Source organism: Chrysochloris asiatica, unplaced genomic scaffold (assembly GCF_000296735.1).
Source record: "Chrysochloris asiatica unplaced genomic scaffold, ChrAsi1.0 scaffold00142, whole genome shotgun sequence".
Classification (NCBI taxonomy): Eukaryota; Metazoa; Chordata; class Mammalia; order Afrosoricida; family Chrysochloridae; genus Chrysochloris; species Chrysochloris asiatica.
In genome coordinates this window covers 6,119,943-6,145,212 of record NW_006408660.1, presented here as the reverse complement: position 1 = coordinate 6,145,212, position 25,270 = coordinate 6,119,943, and the positions used below count along the sequence as shown (strand labels likewise).

At 44.7% G+C, this 25,270-nt stretch overlaps 1 protein-coding gene across 1 annotated transcript in view; it reads right to left on the bottom strand.

Annotated features, from left to right (window-relative positions):
• The window catches only part of EFCC1 (EF-hand and coiled-coil domain containing 1), a 79,247-nt gene extending 62,570 nt beyond the window's left edge, over positions 1-16,677 (bottom strand). Inside the window, exons 1-2 of the mRNA XM_006870474.1 lie at positions 16,027-16,677; positions 14,054-14,337 (exon numbers count right to left, since the gene is read on the bottom strand). Of these exons, the coding sequence (XP_006870536.1) occupies positions 14,054-14,337; positions 16,027-16,677 (935 nt within the window). The remainder of the gene's footprint in view (positions 1-14,053; positions 14,338-16,026) is intronic.
• Positions 16,678-25,270: the final 8,593 nt, after the last annotated feature.

The window sequence follows — 25,270 nt, the reverse complement described above, 5'->3', positions numbered from 1 at the left end:
GAAAAAGAGGAAGACCCCCAAGGAGATGGATTGACAGTTTCAGCAACAATGGGCTCAAGAGTAACAATAATTATAAAGATGGTGCAGGACTAGACAGTGTTTTGTTTGTTGTGGGAACTGCGATGAGCGGGAACTGACTTGACGGCACTTAACGTGAACAATATAATATGCTTTCAGTGAAAGTTTATACAGCAATTGACAATTGAACAATACAAGCTGTTCAGAGATATTAGTTACATTTCTCGTGCTTCACAATTAAGCTTTTTAAATTCAATTTTTCACAATTAGGCATGCTTTTTAATTGCATTCCAGTTGTTCTTATTCTAATACTCTACTTTTTCTTCTCCCTTCTCGTCTAGAGTAATTGTTGATGTCTTGGTCTCACATAGGTGTGTTTTTCTAATGTAGCACCATACTCACAGGTAAGATCTTTTATGCTATGTGCCAATCTATTATTTTGCTAAAAGGTGAACTCAGGATAATTTCAGTTGAAGGTTTAAAAGGTATCTCCGGATGATCACCTCAGGGAGTCCTGTAGTCTCAGCTGGTACAGTAAGTCTGGACTTTTAAAGACTCTGAGTGCTGTTTGCATTTTTCTCCCATTCTATCAGGGTCTATCTGAACAGTCAATAGTGGTAGCCAATCACCATCTAGTTCTTCTGGTCTCTGGATAGATAGGCCATGGTGTGTATTTGCTATTAGCCAGTAGACTAATTTCTTCTCTGAGAATTTGGTTTCCTTCTTTCTCTTTTACTCCTGATAAGTAGAGATCAATAGCTGTATTTTAGATGGTTAAATTCAAGCTTTTAAGACCCTGATGCTCCTCACCTTGCTAGGATACCAAGTGATTAAGCTGTCCCATGAGACTAAGTTCCTTCAAACCCAGAAAATCAGTCTTAGAAAGTGTTTGGTTACGTCTAAGAAATATCTGTAAATGTATCCTCTTATGAATATATCCGCACACACACATATCTATAAGCACACATACATATAGATACTTCTATCTGTGCATCATATGTATACACAGCACCTACCAAACATGCATATGCTTATACACTATACACCACTGGTGTGGCACTGCAGGATAAGCACTAGACTGCTAATCACAAAGTTGGCAGTTCAATCCACCAGCCGCACTTTGGAAACCCTATACAGAACTACTATGAGTCGGAAGCGACTCAATAGCACTTAACAACAATACATTTATTGCCACTTGTTGGCATTTACATTTATTGCCACTTGTTGGCATTTATTGCCAAATGATATATATCATATTCTTTCCTCCCCTACTCCTTGGCTGCAGTTTTTCTTTTTACTTTCTATTGTGAATTGTGTGATGGTTTACAGAGCAGAACATCAGTTTTACATTCAACAATTCATACACATTTTGTTTCATCTAGTTGATTACAGTTCCCTCAGTGCAACATCACTTATCCCACTTCATCTGTTTCCTATTCAATTCATTCTTCTTTCCTAAAACCCTTTTGAAGTTTGTCCTTGGATAAATGCTGCCCTTTAAATCTCAATTGTTTGATTATTCCAAGGTGTGTGTACCTCTTTAGTATTGTTGTTCCCCTCATAGGCCTGTCTGTTGTTTACTGAAAATTGAGTCACTTGGTGAGTTCAGTTCCAGACCTAAAGGGTGGTTAAGGGTCATAGTTTTGGGGTTCCACTAGTCTCTTTCTGAACATTTTTCCTGAGCTGCTCTCAGTATTCTTTCCTTGTTGTTGGTTTTGGAAAGTTTGATTGTGATTATGTCTTGGTGATCTTCTTTTGGGATCTATCCTATTTGGGGTTCATTCAGCTTCTTGAATGCTCCTCATCTTTTATAATGTTAGGGAAGTTTTCTTCCAACAACTCTTAGATGATTTTCTGTTTTCTCTCTCTCTTTTTTTTTCTATCGTGTTCTTGAATTCCAATTACAGGTAAGTTATTCCTCTTGATAGTTTCTTTCGATTTTTTTCCCCTTCTGATTGTGTTCCTCTGGTCGGTTAGTTTTGGGAGATTTGTCTTCAAGCTCTGATTTGGGCTTCCACTGATTCAACTCTACTCCAATATATTATTTATTTCTGAAATCTTAGTAATAATCTTCTGGATTTCTTTTTTTCTGTTTTTGTATGATTTCTAATTTTTCACTTATCAGTTTGTTCATGTAGTGTTTTCTTGAATTCTTCTAAAGTTTTATCTCTGTTTTCCTTGATTTTGTCTGTAGCTTCCTTGAAGGTACCTAAATATCACTCTTTGGAATTTCTTATCAGGCAGTTCCAAAAACATTTATTCCTTTAAAAAAAAAAAGTCTTCTGGCTGTGTATTTTGGTTGCTTGTTTGAGTCACTTTATCTTGTTTCTTGCTGTGATTGTATGTTGGTGTGTTTTTAGCCACTTACCTCCTGTCTCCTGGTGGGTGTGATAGAGAATGTGAGCGTGTATACAGCTTTCTGTTTACTGTTCGTGTATCACAGTTGAGGGCAGATTTGGCTGTTGTTGGCTGCTATCAATGATCAGGTGCTACAGGAACGGATAGTGACCCTTGCCCAGTTGGTGGGGCTGCAGGAGGTCTGGGTGTGGCTGGGCCATGTAGGCACAGTTGTTATCTCCCATTGGGCAGGACAAGAAAAAAAAAATCCAAAAAACAAACAGCACCAAAAAAATTAAAAATGAGTGGGGGGAAAGCAGGCAAATGATAGCAAGAAAAGAAAATCTAATAACTAAAAAGAAAAAGAAAGCAAAATTAGAGAGGGGGAAAGAGAAGAGAAAGAGAATAGTAAAGAAGAAAACTATATAAAAGAGAGAAAGAAGATAGGAAAATAGAATAGTGAAACAGAAGAAAAGGAATAAAAAAGAAAAGTAGAGAAAGAAAGGATGAAAAACAAGAGTAGGGAAAGAAAAGGAAAAAAGTGAGAGGAGGGAAGTGGGGCGGAGGCAGAGAGGGAAAAACTGTGGAGATAGGGTACATGTTATGGGTCAGCACCTTCTCAAAGCCAAGGAGGTCATGGGGTAGTGAAGTTGGGAGCGGGGGATGATGTGGAGGAACGGCTAAGACGCCTAGTCCTAGATGGGAGTTCCTGCCAGCCTAGATGCTGTCTGGGGTTAAGGCACCTGATCTGGAAGCAGACTGTACTGACTCAGGAGATGACTGAGGTGAGAGTACTTGTTCCTTAAGGAACTCTTTTGGGAGTAGCCAGGACTTGGCACTGTTCTGCTGGTCTGATGCAGTGCAGTTCAGATGCCTTTAGGGTTGAAGGAGGTGCCCCCTTCCAGGCTCTCTGATTTTATGCAGAGCCAGGGCTGTACGGATGAAGCATGTTACCAGACTCTGGGTGCATGAGGGTGAGAGCTGGATACTATTATGTTCACCAGGAGGGTGTGGGGAACATAGGAAGATTCCACTTCTCTAATCACCAGCCACTAGAGTGTGTTCATGTTGTCAGACTGCTGTTACTATTGAACACTGCTTGCAAAGGTTCAAAATGGCCTCACCTCATTAGGGGAGCTGACAGTTCACTCATCTGTCTCCTCTCTTGCTGCTTTTGTTCAGCTTCTTCTCCTAGTTCCACTTCTCTATTCTTTCTTCTGGAGCTTAGGGTTTCAGAATTATCACGTCACGTATATCTGTTTCATTTGGTGTCTTGTGCTTTGTTGTAGAAAGTCTGTAGCGTGTCTGCCTAGTCCACCATCTTGCCAGAAGTCACCTCTCATACACGTATATATGTTACATTCTTTAACACGTCTTGGTTGTTGTTGTTGTTATGTGCCGTCAAGTCGGTTCCGACCCATAGCGACCCTGTACAGGGTTTCCGAGGGTGTAAATCTTTACGGGAGTAGAAAGCCTCATCGTCTTGGTAGCACTACTTATTTTGGTCAAGCTGTGTCATTACACCCACACTTGGTTCTACTTTAGCACCTGCCTTCCTCTGAGGAACTCCACGACAATTACAGCACCCATCTCTGCCTAACTACGGGATTCAGTGTGTGCCCTGTTGTTGTTTTTAGGAGCCACTGAATGAAACACTGCCAGTTCCTGTGCCATCCAGGTATGATCACTTAGGCCCATTGTAGCCATTATGTCAGCCTTTCTTGTTGATGGTCTTCCTCTTTGTTGCCAAGCATGATGTCCTTTCCGGGGACTGGTCCCTCTAGACAACACATCTAAAGTACTTGAGACAAAGTCTCACCATCTTCACTTCTAAGGAGCATTTTGGCTGTACTTCATCCAAGTTAGATTAGCCTTTATGGCAGTTCCTGGTATTTTCAATATTCATTACCCAAACTGTAATTCAAAGATACCAATTTTTCTCTGGCCTTTCTTACTCATTGGCCAGCTTTTACATGCATATGAGGTGACTGAAAATATTTACACTTGGGTTAGGTGCGCTTTAGTTCTCAAAATGACATCTTTGCTCTGAACACTTCAAGGAGATCATATGCAGCACATCTGCCCGATGTAATATGTTGGTTGATTTTCTGACTGCTGTTTCAGTAAGTGTTGATTGTGGATCCAAGTAAAATGAAATCCCTGACAACTTCAATCTTTTCTTCGTTTATCATGAAGTTGTTCATTGATCTAGTTGTGAAGATTTTTGTTTTAGGTTGAGTTATGATCTATATTTGAAGATTGTAGTCTTTCATTTTATCAACAAGTACTTCAAGCCCTCTTTACTTTGAGCAGCAAGCAAGGTTTTGTCATCTGCATATCACAGGTTGTTAATGAGTCTTCCTCCAATCTTGATGCCAAGTTCTTTATATAGTCCAGATTCTGATATTAATTATTCAGCCTAGAGACTTTTAAGTCTCGTAATAGGATACAACCCTGATACATACTTTTCCTGATTGTAAACCACACAGTATCCCCTTGTCCTTGGTCTAAGTTCAGGTTCCACATGAGCACAATTAAATATTCTAGAATTCCCATTCTTAGCAATGTTACCCATAGTTTGTCATGACGTACACAGTGCTCTAGTTCTGTATACCTGGAATGTGACCTCATGTTCAGTTACCACCTATCTGTCAGGGGAGGCTTGTGTGCCACTCTGATGCTAAATACCTTTCAATGGCACTTCTAGACTAAAATAGACAAGGATGAAACATCTGCGATGGTATTGATTACAGTGGTCCAGTGTGCACCCAACCATGGTCTGATGTAGGACTGGGCAGCATGTCATTCTTTTGTGCCTGATGTCACCCATGAGTCACAAGCCAACTCAAAGGCAGTTAACTACATCAAAGCACAGAAGCTATAGGTGGCACTGTAACACAAAATGGGCCAATCAGTGCTCTTCCCTGGGATTTATCAACAGATACTGGAAAGCGGGATGTGGGGCAACAGACGTTGAGAAGTGATGCATCTGGGTCACTGCTGTCATGTTCCCTGCCTTGTGGAGCAGGACAAACAGAGGTGGAGGTGTTTGAATGGGATTAAAAGTCTAATCCGAGGAGTGTGAGGCAGACAAGAGTGTTCTACAGGTGAGAGCCAATTTACAGTGGTGATCTTCACTGGGTGCTTATTTTGTGCCAGGACTCCTGGTGTGGTGCTGTAGGTTCAGTACTGGACTGTGAACCACAAGGTTGGCAGTTCAAACACACCAGCTGCTCTTCGGAAACCCTATTATAGGGTTGCTATGAGTTGGAACCAACTTGACGACACCTAACAACAGCAACAACAACAACAACATTTTGTGCCAGGAACAATTCTAAGTGTTTGTTTTTTGTTTTTAATATATTATCTCATTTAATTCTTACCTTCTGCGGTAGGCACTGAAATTAACCCCATTTTCTAGATGAGGCTATTAGGGCACAAACAGGTTGAATCAGAGAAAATCCCTATAGAGGGAAGTGGGCAAAGGATATCAATCTGGCATCTCACCCCTCACTCCCGCCCCTGTCTAGGACTGAGGGAGTGAATGGAGGGCAATATATTAGACTACTTGTAAGCCATCTACATGCCTGAGGCCTCTCACCTAGCCTAGAACAGGAGAAACAAAGATTTGAAAGCCGGGAATTTAACTTCAGAGCTCAACCTCTAAGCCTAACCACACAAATATAGGAGCTGCCAAAGCTTATTCCCAATGCAGAAATGGAAAGCTCATGGGTTCTTGGAAAAACCAAGTGCAGTGTGGTTTGTGCCCCTAACTTGTGTGACCTTGGGTGGATCATTTCCCTCTTTGGGTTCCAGCTTCCTTCTCTGAGGGGCATACTTATTTGTTGTTAAAGTGCCATGGAGTCAGCTCTGACTCATAGCAACCCTGTATAACATTTCCGAGGACTGTTTGGTGAGTTTGAATTGCTGACCTTGCAGTTCAAAGTGACCTTTCAGTCCAGTGCTTATCCTATAGCACCATGCCAGGACTCCTTACTGTACGTGTAAATACTTTTTCTTCTGGGAAAGGCATAAAACCTCAGGTCTTAAAGAGGAAACCGCTGGGCTGTTTGCCAGAGGAGTGAGTCCTGGCTCTGTCTTAAGAGAGATTAGGTGGTGGTGGTGGTGGTTATGTGCCTTGGAGTCGGTTCCGACTCATAGCGACCCTGTACAGGGTTTCTAAGGCTATAAATCTTTACGGGAGCAGAAAGCCTCATCTTTCTCCCATGGAACAGCTGGTAGTTTTGACCTGCTTACCTTGAGGTTTGCAGCCTGATTCGTAACCACTACGCTACCAGAGCTCCTTTGAAAGATCAGGTAGGGGTACACATTTGAATGAGGGCAGATTCACTTGGCAGACAATCGTGCCTCCTCCACCCTACAAGCTGAGCAGTCCTCTCTCACTCACCTGGGCTCCCCTGCTCCTCTGTGATGTTACTTTGGCCAGTGAGCTTACAGGGAGCCTGGACAGGCTTTGCTTTTCTGCATAGAAAAGGATGCCTCTTCTTTCTCCAGCTGTGATGCTGGGAAAGCATTGTGCACCCAAGCCATATGCCTGAAGGAACACTGACAAAACACACAGAGCCCACTTCAGACTTATTGTCATTGCTAGGTGCCATCAAGTCGGCACCAACTCAGAAGGAAACACTGCCTGGTCCTGTGCTAATCTCACAATTGTTGCTAAGCTTGAGCTCATTTCTGCTGCCATAGTGCCAACCCATCTCTTTGGGAGCCTCCGTCTTTTGCAGACCCTCCCCTCCACTTCACCAAGCATGATGTCCTTCTCTAGGGACTGGTCCCTCCTGATAATATGTCCAAAGTATGAGAGATAAAGTCTGGCTGTGCTTCTTCCAGCACAGATTTGTTTGCTCTTCTGGCAGTCCATGATATTTTAATCTTCTTCCAGGTGACACGGTTTGCTAAACACAGCTTTGTAAACTTTGGCTGCAGTTTCAGGATATGAAGTTGGGAGGATGAAAGGTTTGATGAACCCCTCCTCAAGCTTCCTGTATCTTGGCAGGGCCCTGGCAGGATACACGTATTACCACCCCTAATGCATCTCCCTTGAGAAAGCTGTTGTGGTTGTTAGTTGCCTCTGATTCATGGCAACTAAAACAAAAACACTACCCAGTCCTATACCATCTGCCATTACTGTATTAGACAATATTCTATTAAGGTCTATGAAGTTTTCATTGGCTGATGTTTGGAAGTAGATCTCCAGGCCTTTCTTCCTAGTCTGACTTAGTCTAGAAGCTCTACCCAAGTCTGTCCACCATGGGCGATCCTACTGGTATTTGAAATACTGATGGCATCACAGCGATCAAACCACCACAGTATGACAAACTAATGGGTGGTGGTGAGAAAGTTGAGGAGTCAGAAAGAACCATATTTACTGAGCAGCCCCACCCCAATCTGTGTCCAGTGGTACCCTTGGCTAAAATGGAACCCACTGTGTTCCACTGACAGGCGACCTGTGCAAAATTCATGCATCAATGCTCCTCGTTACTGACCTCTGAGGTGCTAGCCCCTCTGCCTGTGCTTCCTAAACATGTCCACCATCATCTCTGAGTGCTTTCTCAATGCCAGTCCAAATACACTTCCCTGACCCACCAAGAGGTGAGACTCCCCAGACTGCTATTGTGCCTTGCTGGTTCCTCCATCCACAGGAAGTTCCTCCTTGTCAACATGGCCCCGGAATCCAGCTCTAAATCTTACTCAGCCTACTTAGTCCAAGAAGCTGTCATCAAGGAGAGACCTATTTTGTAAGGGTTGAGACTCCCCAGACTCCAGAGAAGGTCTCCGGGGACAAGGCTGGTGGTTCATCCTTTCTTAGGCTTCATGCTCTGTCCCCTGGTCCCAGAAACAGCCTCCCCTCTTGTCCCCACCTGAGGTCTCTCACCTCCCCTCTTGTCCAATTTGTCTTCAGCCTGTAGCATGTAGGGTTTTCACAGAGCTCAAATCTGATTACTGTCTACCTTGTTCTCCTGGACAAATTTGGTGGCTCTGTTTGGCATTCAGGGCCCTTCACTACCCTGACTTGCTTCTCTTCACCTCCTCGCCTGCTACTTCCCAGCTCAGACCCTCCAGCCCCAATGAATCTCCTTCCCAAGAAGCACCAAGACCTTTCATACTTCTGATCTTTTGTATGCATGATAACCCAAATCTGGAATGCCTTTCCACACCCCTTCCCTGAAAAAACTAACTCACCACCCTTTAACATCCAGCTCAGATAGCATGCTCCAATCAGAGCTGCCCATGTTTTCCCGTGTGCTTGTCCACACTCTGCCCTCTGTCAGGGCCTTTCCCACACTGCCCATTTGCTTGTTTGGTGGCCCCACAGACACACGGCTCTCCAAGGGCTGCAACCCTGTGTTCATATTAATGACATTATACATCACCACTACTATTTATGGGGCACGTTCTAGGTCATGTGTATGGACTAAGTAGTAAAAATGATTTTTATTATTTATAAAGCATTTTTGCAAGGAGCCCTCGTAGTGTTAAGCATTTGGCAGTGAACCCACCCCCCACTCCAGGGGAGAAACAGTGTGCGTCTGGAAAGAGTTCTAGCCTTAGAAACTCCATGGGGCAGTCCTACTCTGTCCTTTAGGAGGGCTGTGATTGTGAATCGATTCGCTGCCAATGTGTTTTTGGTATAAGCATCTTCTCTATGCTAAGTCCTGGTGTGGCCTATAGGATAAGAACTGGACTGCTATTTGCAAGGTCAGTGGTTCAAACCCACCAGCTGCTCCTTGGAAACTCTAGATACAGGGTCACTATGAGTTAGAACCAACTTGATAGTACTTAACAACAATCACTATTCTAGCCCTGGTACAGTGCTGTAGGATAAAGTACTGTTAACGGAAAGGTCAGCAGTTCAAACCCACCAGCTGCTCTCAGAAACTCCACAGGGTCGCTGTGAGTCGGAACCAACTCGATGACACAAACAATAACAAAAGCACTATCCTAGATACTTTGCATACATTTGCATATTGAATCTTCAGAACAACTCTGTGAAGTGCGTATATTATTGTCATCATTCCCATTTTACAGATTAGACGACTTAAGGCTCATCATGGTGAGAACAACTTGTTCTAGGGCCACACTCTCAGAGCTGCACTCTCAGCTAAATTACATTGTAAGATCGGTGATGCCAAAGACTCCTCCATTCAAAGCTGTTTCTATTCCTGCACTGTGACCACCCCCGCTTCCCTCCAAATTATCAGTAAAGTCTTTTGTGCTCAAAAATGAGTGTGGGATGGACTGTTTTGTGGGGTTTGAAGAGGAGCTGGATTGTACAATGAGGTGGTAAGTGCCAAAGACTAGCTGTGGGGAAGCAGGGACCCAGGGGCTGAGATGGCCACGGGAGTAGGCAGCCCCCTTGGTAAAGCACAAGCACTCTGCAACGCTTGATAGAAACACTTAGTGTAAAAAGAGGGCTACAAGCTTGCCAAAACTGGAAGTACACTATGTTTCAGAGGTAACTTTGCAAAGCTTCATACTCATGAACCCCTTAGAAAGAGATTGTTACACAGTCTCCAGAGCATGCTTAGCTGGGCAGGTGGGCTCCTGGGCGATTTTTCTTGGTTCTAGGAGATCTGTGGACTCCTTTTGATACGTAGGTCACTTCTGTTTGAGCGGGGACTCCTGTGCAAATGCTGACCTCAACTCAAAGTAGCAGTAGTTTCCTTGTGGCCCTCAGCGTATAGCAGGTTTGTATTCTAACATGTTATGTGGATGACCTGCTGCTCTCAGGCTTGGAGGACTCTTGGAGAGGACTGGAGATACCATATCTATGCCATGTCTATGTCCCCTGAGTATCTGCACAGGGCACGATGCATGGAAAAGCTTAGAAAACGCTGATGAGTAAATGACTGTCACCAATTGCTTAAGAACTGCTTTACTCTTAAGTATTTATTGTATATTCTCTTACGTTGCTGGTCAAGACAGTGGATTAAGGTGCTATGGGAAACTTTCCCTCCATCAGAGGAATGCTGGATAAAAAATAATCACTTGAAATAATATAGAGCCACGGTGGAAAACAAAAGGGAGACCTCCAGCTTGTAGTGGGGAAGCAAGAGATGGGGCTGAAAGACCCATGGAGGGGCTGCGGCTGGAGTTTAGCCCCTGGGGTGGGGGTTGGGGGGACAGGCAAAGAAGGCACTGCATGCAGGGTGAGTTAACAGGAGGAGATTCTCCAGAAGACATCAGAGCCTCAAGGGGCCTTATCCATCAACAAAGATGAGAAACACCCATTGACCTTGGGATACTGCGCCCAGGTAAGGAACTCAAATCCCCACTGCATGTGAAGTTAGCAAAACTAATTTTAAAACCAGTGTAGATTCAGATCTTAGTTGAGGCAGATGGGAAACTACTCTGCAAGGAACTCCACAACCCTGGCCACTTAAGGCTCCTGCCTTCTGCCAAAGATGAGCTCACAAATATTACAGAGCACACCAGGACCTTGTCATCACAAGAGACAGCAGATGTAGTGAACTGGAGGAAGCTCAGATTTCAGAGCAATCCAAGAGCTTGGAAAATACGTTATAACTGTTTAAAAAGATAAAGAATTGGATTAAACCCAGGATTAAAAAAAAACATAGAAAATTCATTACGGGAGATAACAGAGACAGGGAAAGAACATCTAATTCAGAGTTAAGAAATGCAGCTTTGAAAAAAATAAGTCAAATTTTGGCTATGTGATCTGGGTCAAATCACTCCCGTCTCCAAGTCTCCATTTCCTCATTTGAAAACTGGTAACATAATACGACCAACCTCAGAGAGTTGCTCAAAGGTCAGAATGAGTCCATTTCTGTGAAAATGTTTGGAGAACTGAAAGATGCTAGAAAAGTATGGTCATTCATTCTAACTGAATGGCTTCAAGCTGCTGTCCCCTCACTGCACTCTCCTTAACCCAAAGTCACATCACCAGAGCAACTGGAGGCATTCCAGAGTGAAGTCACTTAAGGGGCGTAGTGTGGCTCTTCTCTTCAGGGTGTGGGGCCTCTTATTCCAAGTAATTCCTCCAAACTGTAGGCCTCAACTGGCCCAGCTGCAGGGGAGGAAGATGATTCAACTCAACCCTTAGGGAGCAGCTGAGTTCCAGGTATATAAAATGCAAAAGAGGAGGCAACATCATCTCTCCACCTGTAAAATGTCATATAGGGAAGCTGGCTTGCAGAATATGCATTTAGGACATTTAAATGAATAAATATTTTTTTGTTTTGTATGTATACATCAAATATTTTTGTTTTGTTCATTTGTGAAGTAAAAGATGTAAAAGGGAAGCCACAGGGAGGAAGTAGGATAACTGTTCTTGCAGGGAGGGGATTGTAATCATTGAGGTGAAATAAAGCGTATAATTTGTTGAATGTAAAGCAGATGGTCTTGTCTGTTAACTTTCACTCAATTCACAATAAAAAGCAAAACAAAACAAAACTTGTCCTACAGACATTTCTGATGTGGGGAACCCAGAAAGACTTGAGCATGCTACTAAACCCAGCCTGGGTACATGGCTTTGGGGCTTTTGGGCTGGGGTTTGAAGCCTGGCTGGACATGTACCTGGCTATGCCCATACTGGTAAATTGCTTCCTCTATGGCCTTGGTTTTCTCAGCTGTAAAATGCAGAGAATACTTTTCTTTTATGGTAGTTTAGAAGCAATGGTGCAGCACTATAGGATAAATGCTGGACTATATAGAGGTTCAACCCCTCTCACCCCTCAGCCACTCCTCAGAAACCCTATACAGGGTTGCTATGAGTCAGAACTGACTCAAAAGCACTTAACAACATGAGGTAACTTAGATGAGCTGCCTAGCACTATGCTGGTTCACAGTTAATACCCAATAACGGCCTGGGGCTATTTTGTGCCTTCTCCTTTCCTTCCTTTAATGAGGGAGAGTTTTAGGGCAAATCAATTCTTAAACTTATGCCTCCTGGGGCTGGACACATTTTTACAGGGCTAGTTACTGTGTGGAGTCCTGGTGTGGTGCTGTGGGTTAATGCACTGGACTGCAAGGTCGGTTTGAACCACAGGGTTGGCAGTTCAAGCTCACAAGCCACTCCTTGGAAACCCTATACAGAGTGGCTAGGAGTTGGAACCGACTCAATGGCAATTGAAACTCAATGACACTTAACAAAAACATATCAATGTTTATAGTTACTCTTAAAATCATGTTATGAAGGATCGCCTGTTATATTAAAGGAAAATAAGAGCAAACCCTTTAGTCCTCCTCTTGGAGAAAGTTCCAAGGCCAGACATGGTTTCCAAGCCAGCCAGCACTGCTCTTTGGATGATCAGCTATACAAACAGGATATGACTCTTCAAACACTTGGAGCTGCAGGAGGCTGGCCCAGTGTCTGCCTCCACAAGAGGCCTCTGTCCAGTCTTCTCATCTCCCAGCTGTGACAGTCTCAAAAGTGAAGGACATAGTCCCTGCTCTGAGGAGCTAGGGTCAAAGCTACCTTTGGCTGCCCTGCCCCCGCAGCCAGGGTCAGACCACCTTCCTTCCACTCAGGCTGGAAGAAGGACAACAGCCCCTCTGGCTTCCTGTTCCCTCCTCACATTTTATTCATAACTATAGCCAGGATTTTTTTTTTTTTTGTTCCCTTGAAATGTAAATCTGATCTTGTCATCCTTTGCTTAAAACTTTTCTGTGGCTTTCCACTATTCTTGACACTGAAATCCTAGCTGCAAGCTTCAAGGCCTGAACAGCCTGGCCTTTGCTTGCCCCTGCAGCTTTATCCCTGCAACACTGTGTTCTGTTAGTGCCTGGACTAAGCACCCCCTGCCTCTTTTTCACTAACACACTCTCCTTTTCCTTTCCAGGGGCCTACCTTGCCAGGCAATAGCCCATCATCAGCTCTCAGCTAAGATATCACGGGCGCTGGTATCTCTCCTAGAGGCCCTGTCCCTGTCCTCAGCATTCATCCAGCCTGCAAGGATACACTTATTCAGTGACAAGCTCATAGATACCTAACACCTGCCCCACTCAACGGGTGGCTGCCCAAAGGTAGGAATTGGTCTTGTTCAAATTCATATCTTGGTGCAGCAGAGACAGACCAGGTACTCAGTAAGTATAGAAGTCAGCTAGGCAGGCAGGTTTGTGGTACAAAAGGGAGAAGGAGCAGCTGTTTGCTACGGCAGGCAGGGATTCCAATTTATGTTTTGCAGAAGAGGAGACTTAGCCTTGAAGGGGAGGAGTAATCTGCCTAAGGTCATATATCCTTCCAGGATTTTAACCTTGGTCCCAAGTCCAGGTTCCTGCCTTGGTGTAAACAACCATCTAGCATAAGGGATCATTCTCAGCCTGTCTCCTCATCTGTCAAATGGGGCACATAATGCTCATCTGTGCCCAATGACTGCTAGCCATCATCATGGTTATTATTTTGTTGGTCCAATCAATGAACAAACAAGAATTAATATATTCAGTGTCAATCTATGAATGAGCAATTGGTGGATGAACAGGTGGGAGGATGGATGGATGAATGGGTAGAGAACACGGATGACTTAAGGAATGGAAGAACCCCACCTAATGAATGGAAGAACACATAAACAATGAACACAGGTACAAATGAGGTGGGGAGTGGGTGCAGGAGGATGAGTTGGGCAGGGAGCTGGCATGAACACCAGAGTATAGGGAGAACAGAATTTAACATTGGTGATCAGATCACTGACCCAGGAACCACGCCGCGGCTCACCTGTAGCACTGCAGCTCTGCCTCCAGCCGCCGCACCCAGAGCTGCAGGCCCGGTACCTGCTGCGCCAGCGCCTCGAGCTCTCGCACGCGGCACAGGCTGTGCAGCACGGCCTGCCGGGCATCTTCTGCGCGCTGCCGCACCTCGGCCTGGCCCCTGCGCAGTCGCCCCTCGCGGGCCTCCGCTGCAGCTAATGCGCCCCTAGCCTGCTGCAGCTCCCGCGCCGTCTCCTGCGGCCCACGGCACCCTTCCTGGAGGGTGCCTGCCTGGCTCTTCCAGAGGCCGACCTGCAGGGACAGGGCAGCAAGGGGCAGGAAGTGAACGGTCATTCGCAGATGTACAACATCAGGATAAGGAGTCACCAGTTCCATGTACCCCAAAGCACTGATATAATGGTGCACATTCCCTGCTCGGTGTTACCAGAATAAGACGCTGCAGTAAGGGGTTGTTGTTGTTAAGTGCCTTAGTGTGTGTTCCGACTCATAGATATCTTGTATGGGGTTTCTGAGGAGCGGCTGATGAGTTTGAACTGCTGACCTTGCAGATAGCAGCACTACACCAGGACTCCCCATAAGGACTTGGAATGTATGAATTCATTCCTCAGAAGTACCCTAATGAGGCAGGAGTTCTAAATATCTCCGTTGTTATGGATGAGAAAATTGAGTCACAAATCCATAATCTGTTCTTTACATTGTACTTTTGCCCCCCCCCCCAAACTTCCTGACTCTTCTTCCCAATTCCTATCACTTAACCTTCCATGGCTCCTTCATCCCCCAAACTTAGAACAGTCTAAAACCTCAAAGGCAGGCCCTCTCTAGACTGTTCACTAGACTACAAGCTCTGTAAGGGTACAGTTTTGTCTGTCTTGTTCATAGCCATACCACATCTCCTAAAACAAGCCTGGGACATAGTAGGTGCTCAATAAATGCCTGGCCAATAATTGATCTTGCAGTTAGTTTCATTACTTGTGCTAATACTATGAGAGTACTCTCCGAGCTCATGTGTATCCCGTGCCTATCCTTCACTTCCACAAACAAGACCATTGAGAACAGTACCTTGCAGTACTTCCGCTGTCCCTTGGCGCTAGGTGGCTGTGCCAAGCAGGGGCTAAGACAATGTTAGTTTCCTTCTGGACTGTAAACCCCTTTGATCCTTTTCCTGTTTGTATGAGTGCTCCAGCATCATCCCAGGCACGTGGCTGGGCACAATGCCTAGTGTCAGTGGAGTGATCAAAGATGTGGGGGCTGAGTCAATCGTGCAGGGAGTACTTTCTTCTCAGAACCCTAGAGCAGGTCTAACCCCAAGGCCCAATCCAAAGTGTTAGTCACACTAGTTCTCACCTGGGCACCCTCAGGTGGTCCCATAAGTATTTGGTGAATAATGAAAGAGCTGCAGTCTATGACATTAAGCTGGCGCTCCTTAAGGCTGGACCCAGGGCCTTCCTCACAACTGTCTCCTCACAGACGCCTGGCACCAAGGACTAAAGATACTTATTAAATGACTGACTACGTAAAATGACCAGATTTCCTAGGAAGGCTCAACAAAGCTATAAGGGGAAAGAGAAGATGGGGGTAGGAGTGGTGTGGGATGGTATCTGACTCGTAGTGGGGTTTCAGGGCTAGTAGGATGGGTGGGAACAAGAGCGTTGTAACACTGTTGGGTAAGCACTGGACTTCTGACTAGAATCGGCTGTTCGAGCCCATAAGCCGCCCTGTGAGAGAAAGATAAAGCTTTCTGCTCCTTTAAAGATTTACAGCCTTAGGTTCACTATGAGTGGAAACAGATTCCATGGCACTTAACAGCAACAACCTGTGTGGGAATAGGGGAGGGATAATGTGGGTTGAAATGGGATGAGGTGGGTGGAGGTGGGTCTGGTGGGAGGAGACTGAAGCCGGCCCCTCTCCTTGTCCTGGGTCCTTGTGGCTCCTTGGCCAGCCAGCTTGCTCAGACCCTGGTCCCCGACCCTGGCGTCGCACCTGTAGCGCTAGGCAGCGTGCGTCACTACTCTGCAGCGCAGCGCGCAGATCCTCCACGAGCTCTCGAAGGCTGCTGTTCTCTTCCTCAAGCCTCGCCACCCGCTCGCCGTCTGGGCCGCCGTCGCAGCCAGACGCGTGGGGCGGGCGGTTGCGGCGGCGGCGCGGGCGGCGCAGGCGGATTTGCGTCTCTATGTGCTCGCTGAGCGCGCCGCGGGGCAGTCGGGGTCCCGCGCGGGTGCCGAAGTAGCCGCAGAGGCGAGCGTGGAACTGGCGGAAGGTAAGTTCAGAAGGTTCGGCGCACAGCGCCAAGCGTGCTTCCTCTTCGGCGTCCACGTCCCTGTCGACGGCCTCCCCAGCAGCCGCGTCCCCCGCATTCCCGTTCCCAGCGGCCTCAGTGGAGGCGACTGTCCCTTCGGTGCGCAGCCCCAGCACGGCACAGAGCGCACGGAAGTCCGCGCGCGATAGGCGACCAGCGCCGCGGCTGTCCAGGTGGTGGAAGACCTCTTGAAGGTACTGGTCTAAGCCGGTTGCCAGCACCACAATCTCGTTCTCCACGCCGCGATCCAGCCCATAGTGGTGCGCCAGGGCGCTCAGCAGCCACTGAGTTCGCCGCGCCGGCCGCCGGTACGGGTCGCTCGACGCGCCCTCCATGACGGTCTCCACGTCCGAGCAGCCGCTCCGATCGGCCGCCTGTGTCGCGCGTCCTCCCTCCTGTCCTTCTTCTCTACCACTAACAGGGGCGGCCCTAGAGTCCCTCGAAAGGAGGGGCTTAGCAGCCACCGGCTAATTACAGCAGTGCTGGGGGCTGCGTCTAGCAGTTGGTCTGGCCCTGTAGGAAGTCTGTGCCCCGCCCCCCCACCTGGTTTAGGGAGGATTGGAGCGGGTCCCTTGAGACCCTTACACCTCCCACGGTGCTACCAAAGCCGGTAGTCCCTTCTGCTGCTTCCCGAACTTTCTTTCTCTTTATTCATAACTCCCCAACGCCTCACGTTGCAGGGGCTACTTCCCCCACCCCCTCTCAGGTTCATCTGCTTTCAGCTCCCCCACCTTCCGTCCCAGATGAAAGTGTAGGGTAGAAAGCTTGAGAGGTACTGAGAGGTGATGGCCTTTAAAGGTTGCTGGGGCATCACTGCACACCCGCTTGCCAGAAAGTCTTTCCAGGGTTAGCTTTTTAAAGCTTGGGTGTTTTTTGCCACACCCCCAAGGAAACGGATTGATTTCTCAACTGATGAGCTGCTCAACGTCAAATTGCAAAATGGAGAATGATTACATTATATTATTGAAAAGCAGTCAGTCCAATGTCAGCCAGACCACTAAGAACCATAGACAAGTTAACACATAATATTAACCACCACAAAGCGTGTGGAGAAGCCCCATTCTTTATATATTAGATTCTGCATCCCCAGATCCACTATTATGGATTAAATTATATCTTTAGAGAAACTTTGTTCAGGTCCTAACCCTGTGTCTGGGAATGTGTGGAAATAGAGTTTTTCTAAAACACTGAACTATAAACCAAAAGGTTGGCAGTTCAAACCCACCCAGAGATGCCTGGGAAGACAGACCTGTTGATATGCTTCCGAAAGATCACTTGAGTACCCCGGGGATCACTTCTACTATGCACTTAAGAAGTTGCCATGTGTCACAATCAACACTATAGCTACTAATAACAGCATTGTTAAACAAGGACATGCAGTTCTAATCCCAATTCCTTCAGATTGGTGCTTTATAAATTTTATATAAAAAAATTTGCATACACAGCTGAAGATAGTATGTGAAGATGGGTCGACAAGTAAAGGAACTCCAGAAAACTCTCTAGGCTACAGAAGTTGAAAGAGACAAGGAAGAATCTTCCCCTAGAGAGAAAGAGAAAGAGCATAGCCTCGCAGCCCCCTGAATTTGGATTTCTGGCTTCCAAACTGTAAAATAATACATTCCAGCCCTTCAAAGGGTTGTGGCAACTCTAGCAAACTAAGACACCCACTTCTCATTCCACATGTTTGCACACTGGATGATGCAGAAGGGTCAAGACACCTTAATGATCTGAGGTGGATGGACATCTCTTCTCAAAGCTGTGTGTATTTGGAGTGATTGGATTGCCCAGAAAGTGGTGGTCTCTGGTCTGGCAGGGGCTGGGGGGTGGGGAGGGAATGGGGGACGGATGTAATTTGATGATGGGACCTGAATTGTATCCTCCAACTAGGGTTAGACTAACACATAGGCCAATGTGTTGCAGTTCGGCCAACATTTCCTTTGCTGCCTTAAAACCCATTTCTGGAAGATGAAAGAAAAAGAACTTCTCAGATGTGTGTTAGGCTGTTTTTCACAAGAGTGGTGTAGAGGCGTGGTATGTTAACTGCCCTGGGAATGCTTCCCCTGATGAGAGCATGTCATGGGGACCAGGACGCAGACTCTTTTCTCTTCAACAGTCTGACTTTAGCATGCGCAGAATTTTGTATAATGTACACCTTTATGATTTTTTAAGTGTTTGTTTCTGGAGTTTGAAAAGCAGTTAAATTCTAAAGGAACCTTTCTGGTAGTTGCTGCTGTTAAGTGCTGTGAAGTTGGTTCCAACTCTAAGCAACCCTATAAAGAGGAGCAGCTGGTGGGTTTGAAGTGCTGACCTTGCAGTTAGTTAGCAACAGTCCAGTGCTTATTATCCTACAGCACCACGCAAAGGCTCAGTAAATATGGGGAGGTGCTTTGCTTTCTTGTCCCAGTCTTCTACATTCTGTCTCTGCTCCAGTGCCCCAGAATTAGCACTGTCTTTTTGTCAAATTCTTACTTGAAAGGAGGAAGGAATTAGATCCTCTTGCCTGAAAGAAAGGAGATGGATCCTGCTTCCTAACTACCCTTGGTTTTGAATGATAGCATTTTACATCTGTTTCATTTCCTTGCCTCATTGTTTACAACGGTGAAAAATTGGAGACAAAATTTTTCTTTCTCACTAGGAGAAAGGAGCAAAAACTTGGGAATGTTTCATGCAGTTGTTAAAGCCAGTGCACTAGATCCTACCACATATAAACTTTATCCATGATCTTTTAATCCTCTTTGCCATGAACTTTTTGAAGCCCCCTCATAGATCAGCTGGGAGAAACACCAAAGAGGAATGGAAACAATGAATTGCAACATATTATGTACAGCATTAATACTTTCTTGTAGCAATAACAGTGGTTGTTAAGTGCTATCAAGTCGATTCCGACTCATAATGACCCTGTGTAGGGTTTCCAAGGAGTAGCTGGTGAGCTTAAGAAAGACTTTCCAAAGAACCTTTAGTTTTCTATAACATTTCCCTTTCTGACAAGGTGATGGTTTTTCTCTCTCTCTTTTTTCTTAGGGGAGGATGCATTATATATATTTAAAAATGTTTCCTTGTGAATTATGTGATAGTTTACATGGGAGAACATTAGCTTTACATTCATCCTATCGTATATCGTTTCATTGGCATGGTTACTGTCCCCTCCATGCATCGTCAACCAACCAAAGGGTATATACACTACAAGCCTGCAAACCCGGTCATCAGCACACAGCCCCTCTCCCTCTCTGGGTCTAAAGTCCCCAGCCGCTTCCATCTCTCCACGGCATCATCTCTGCCTCCATCTCTGTGCACTATATTTTTAATAGCTTTACTGATACATATTTTATTTGAAGTTACCCACTTATATGTACTGATATATAATTTATACAAAGTTAACCCATTTACAGCATATAAACCAATCGTTTTTAGTATATTTATAGAGGGGTGCAGCCAACATCACAGTGTAATTATAGAACATTTTAAAACCTTGTACTTATTGGCAGTCATTTCCCAACCCCCTCCACCCTTCCCCCCACCTTCATTCCTAGGTAACTATTTCCTATGTCTGTGGATTTGCCTATCATGGACATTCCATATAAATGGAATCATACAATACATGGCCTTCTGTGGCTGGCTGACTGGGTTAAACAAACAAACACATGCTTTTAAGATTCATCCATGTTATAGCATGTATCAATACTTTATAATTTTTCATGAATGAAAAATTCAGTTGTATGATGGACCACAGTTTGTTGATCCACTATCACTTGACAGGCATTGAGTCGTTTCCATCTTTGGAATATTATATAAGTAAATAATGCTGCTGCAAGCATTCATGTACAGGTTTTGTATGAACATATACAAGGAGTTTGAAACAGTCCATGGAAATATAGAATTGAAAATAATTTTTTTCCCGTGAACTTTTTGAAGCTCCGTCGTATTTGTAGCTCACTTGGATATTTTAAAATTCAAATAGCAGTACTATAGTACCATCATCAGAACCTAACTTCAGGGAGGATAATGATCAGGATCAGCCCAAAGGTGATTTCCAAGAGATGAAAGTTAGCCACACCACCACTCATCAATTCTTTTACTAATTCTGTCTGATACCACCATCTTTCCCATGGCACCCTCTACTTCTTGGCTGGGTTCAATATGTTGCTTCAGCCCCCTGAGGACACATTCCTCTTGGTGTTGCTGTATGGCGTTAATGACTCTCCCGCTGAGCCCATTCTGGACTTGTTGACCCATGTTAACAATTTTTAGAAGGTTCCTTGCCTACTTTCTCTTTGCTTCTGCTATCTTTTTGCCTTTTTCGCTTCTTTCTGTCTGAAAAAAACCTCAGTGGTGCTGGCTGCTAATATATATATACACATATATACATACACAAACTCCTCATAAATTTCAAGGTATGGCCTTCCCATGAAAGAGCTAATGGATTCCCATTTGGTGGACCAAAGATACTTCATTTGCATTAGAGGCTCTAGTCACTTCATTTGCATAGTTTATAGTCACTTCATTTGCATAGTTTACAGAAAAGTGCCTGCCATGCACAAGGTAAATTGCATTGCAGAACCACACAAAAAGTATCAAACTACATCCAGTGGATACAGCTGAGAAGTGTAATGATTGAAGAACTGTGTGCTGAGTTGTTCCTGAACAACTTCCCTAATAGCACAGTGGCTCCAAAAGATAAGCCCGGGAGTCCTGGTGAGGAAGAGAAAAATGAGGCTTTCTTCTCCTACACAAGGTTTAAAGCCTCAGCAACTCAGGTTCGTTTTGAGTTGAAACTACACAGCACTTAACTACAACAACTTCCCTAATAAGCCCCATAATCATGAGTATTGTCTGTGAGTTCTTTGTGGCCCTTGTAACAAATTATTGAATCCAGGAGAGAAGTAATATCATGAGCAGGATTGTTACTGTCAAAATTGATACAATTTTTAGAGGGTGGAGTCATGTTTGACCTCTGCCTCAAGGCACAGGTCGGGCTCAGCCTTGGACAGCTGACGCAGATAATTTTGATTCTTTTCCCTACTTGTGAAGTTAGAGGGAGCCAGGTGCTGCCCATGACATTTGTACAACTTGTTTTTGTCAATCTGATTTATTATAGCAATTCTGTTGTTGTTGTTAGTACTGTGGAGTTGATTCCTACTCATAGTAACCCTGTGTAGGGTTTCTGAGAAATGGCTAATGGACTCGAACCCCCGACCTTGTGGTTAGCAGTGCAGTGCTTATCCTACAGCACCACACCAGAACTCCTAGTATGTGTTAAATGATATTTCATTACGGTATTTCATTTTAATATGCATTTCCCTAATGACCAGTGATGGGAGTCCTGGTGTGGAGCTGTAGGATAAGCACACAACTGCAAGGTCGGTTTGAACCACAAGGTCGACGGTTTAAACTCACCAGCCATACCTTGGAAATCCTATACGGGGTCACCATGGGTTGGAACTGACTCGAAAGCATTCAACAGTGCCTAATGATATTGAACATTTTTCACATACTCATTGAATATTCATATATATATATTTCTTGGCAAAGTCTCTATTCATATCATTCGCCCCCTTTTTGAATGTTTGGTTTATCTTCATATGATTGACTTGCAGAAGTTCTTTGTAAATTCTGGTTACTCGTCTTTTACTGGGTATGTGTTTTGCAAATACTGTATAGTCTGTTGCTTGTCTTTTGTCTTTTGAAGTACACAAATTTTGAATTCTGATCAAGTTCAGTTTATCAACTTTTTCTTTCTTGGACTGTAGTTTTGGTGTCATATCTCAGAACTCTTGTCTAGCAGCAGACACATTTTTAATAGAAAAGCTAAATGTGGTATATGAATATGAAGCAAGTCCACTCACCAAGACACCTAACAATCTAAAAGAACATCCCCAGGCACTTCTGGGGTTTGTGTAGAATGACATAAAGTTCTGGAAAGCAATTTGACAATATAAAGAACTTATAAGATGGTTATACTCCTTGACCCAGAAATAAATGGCTTAGTAAATAGAAAGAACTGTTCACAGAGTTGGTTTAAGGTAGGAACACGGATGCACACCTCACTCTGGGGTGCAGTTTAGCTGTGTGAGGAGGGAATGCAGAGCAACCCTCCAGAACCAGGTTCTGGGGATGTGTTACCAATAGTATGGTACCGCACTAAGAAAAAGCCCAACAGTCATATTTCAATTGCATATTTTAAGTTTAATGAGGTACAACGTATATACATTTTAGGTATACAGTTCACTGAGTTTCGGGATATAGAATGTTTTCACCACCCTTAAAGTTCTTTCAAGGTCAGATGGATAGAGACCATCTGGAACTAAATACATCAGGAGTACACTGTGGTCCCCTCTTAGTAGAGCAATGGTGGATGATTTTTGCTTTTGAGCATTTCCTGGGGTTTTGAAAGACTCTTTGGACAAGATGCTTTTTGAAATGGATCAAACAATACTGAACTGACTTCAGAAAATAATTCCCTTTGCCAGGGCCTCGCCTTTGCCCCACACACAGACTCATACCCATCCCCCAGCTCACACAAAAGAAGCAGGGAGACCTCTGGGTTTGCTCACTTTGAACCTTAAACAAAAACCTTGTGGATCCAACCAGAATTACTTCAGAGGTGCCTAGTAACAGTGCCCAGCAGACAGACAGGCCTGACAGCTCCCCATTATAAATCCTGACTTCCCTAGCTGCATGGCCCCTACTGAGCTAGGGGGGAGTGGGGCCCAACCAAGGCAATAGCTCCAAAGCAAGACATTGTACGGCTTTCTTTTCAATATTGACGGCCCAGGAAAGTTACTGCTCAAAGGATCCTTCACCAGCTGCAGAGGCAGTAGCAGAGGGGGTGGGTGGCGAGTTTTACGGTCTTGCCTGGGTTACCAGCTCCCAGCACTAACATGAAATGAAATTGGATTCATCTGCAGAGACAGGACTTGAAAGTCCAGAGCCAAGTTCCACAGAGTTCTGTTCTAAATACATACATCATGCCCCAGGAGGTAGGGCTCCCAGGCTGGGGGCTTCTAACAGCAGGACTGAGAGTCCCATCAATTATCCACATTGGGAGCCTCACTAACTCTTAATGTGACTGGGCTGCAGGACTCTCAGCTCCCACCAGACAACTGCTTTATTCAGAATCCATCCTGCCCCACTGCTACCACGCTGGGCCTGCAACAGCCTTTTCCCAAGTGCCGTTTTTGAACCTGCTGTCTGTGCTCAACTCAACAGCCAGTGAGATCCAGTCACCACTTCAGTTAGACCATGTTCCTCCTCTGTTCAGGACCCTCTAATGACTTCCCTTGTTGTGCTGTGAGCTCACTTCTATAAGTATGTGTTAATATAAACAAGAATCACGAATGCTTACTTTGAGCCAGGTCCCAGGCTGGGCACTGGTAAGCATCAGGGTGAGAATGCTGTCGTTGAGACACTCAGACCTAAGGGAAGGCCACGAGTAAATGACAATGCCGTGCAGTGGCCACTGTTTAAAAAAAAAAAAAAAAAAAAAAGTATCATTTGTGGGTGAAGAAAACATCTGAGAGACCTCATTCCATACCATTTGCAATGGCAACTGGGATAGGAGTTAAATTTCCTTTTCTCTTAGTATGCCAGATACAGTTCTAGGTGAGCCAAACAGACAAGCATCCCTGTGGGGAGACAGACAATACAGATAAGGGTAATGTAATATCTTAGCAGGGGCTGCATGCTATGTGGTCATCACAGAAGACCTTGCTGAAGGAAAGAACTTGAAGGAGGTTAGCTATAAATATCTGGAAGGCACAAGTGCAAAAGCCTTGAGATAGGAAAATAGCAAGGTGGCCATGGAAGACAGGAGTAGTAGGAGATGAGGTTGGAAAAGTTGACAGGGGAGGATTTGTGTCACAGTGAGGACTTAAGCTTTTGCTACCAGGTAGTCATTAGAGGGTACTGAACGGAGGAAGGACGTAGTTTAACTTAAGGTTTAACAGAATTTTGCTGGCTGTTGAGTTGAGACCAAATAATCAGTTCATGAACAGCACTTGGGTGAAGACTGTTGCAATCATACAGTGCTGGGACTGGATCCTGGGTGCTAACAGATTTGAGCTGGCTTTTGATTGCAGGTAGTAACATCAAGAACATCATACATGAAGAAAGCAAGAGGTCATTAAAAAGACAAAATGGGTGATAGAAGAGACTCTGAAACCTGCTCTTGAGCATAAAGAAGCTGAAGTGAATGGAAGAAATGAGGAAGTTAAAAAGTTGAACAGAAAAATTCCAAGAACAGCTTGAAAAACCAAAGTCAAATATTATAATGAAATATGCAAAGACCTGGCTGGTGTTAGAAAACCAAAAGGGAACACACTCAGCATTTCCCAAGCTGAAAAAGCTGAGGAAAAAAATTCAAGGCTCAAGTTGCAATATTTCTATGGACAAAATATCAAATGATGCTGGAAACGTTAAAAGAAGGAATACAGAGAGTCACTGTACCAAAATGAAATGGTAGATGTTCAACCATTAGAAGAGATAGCATATGGTCAAGCACCAATGGTACTGAAGGAAGAAGCCTGAGGTACATTGAAGGCATTGGTAAGGAACAAGGCTCTGGGAATTGATGGAATACAAATTGAAATCTTTCAACAAACTAATGCAGCATTGGAGGCACTCACCCACCTTTGCCAAGAAATTTGGAAGACAGCTACCTGGCCAACTGATTGGAAGAGATCCATATTTGTGCCCATTCCAAAGAAAAGTAGGCCCTATAGAATGTAGAAATTATTGAACAATAACGTTTCATTCTGTTGTATATAGGGTCACTATGAGTTGGAACCAACTCAACAGTACCTAATAACAGTGTCACTGGACAGCCTGACAGATTACATGTGGTTTGAGAAACCAAGACAGGACCCAAAGATGGTAGCAAGGGTTTTGCTGAGGAAGGCTAGAGCTACTATGAACTGAGATAGAGAATGTTGG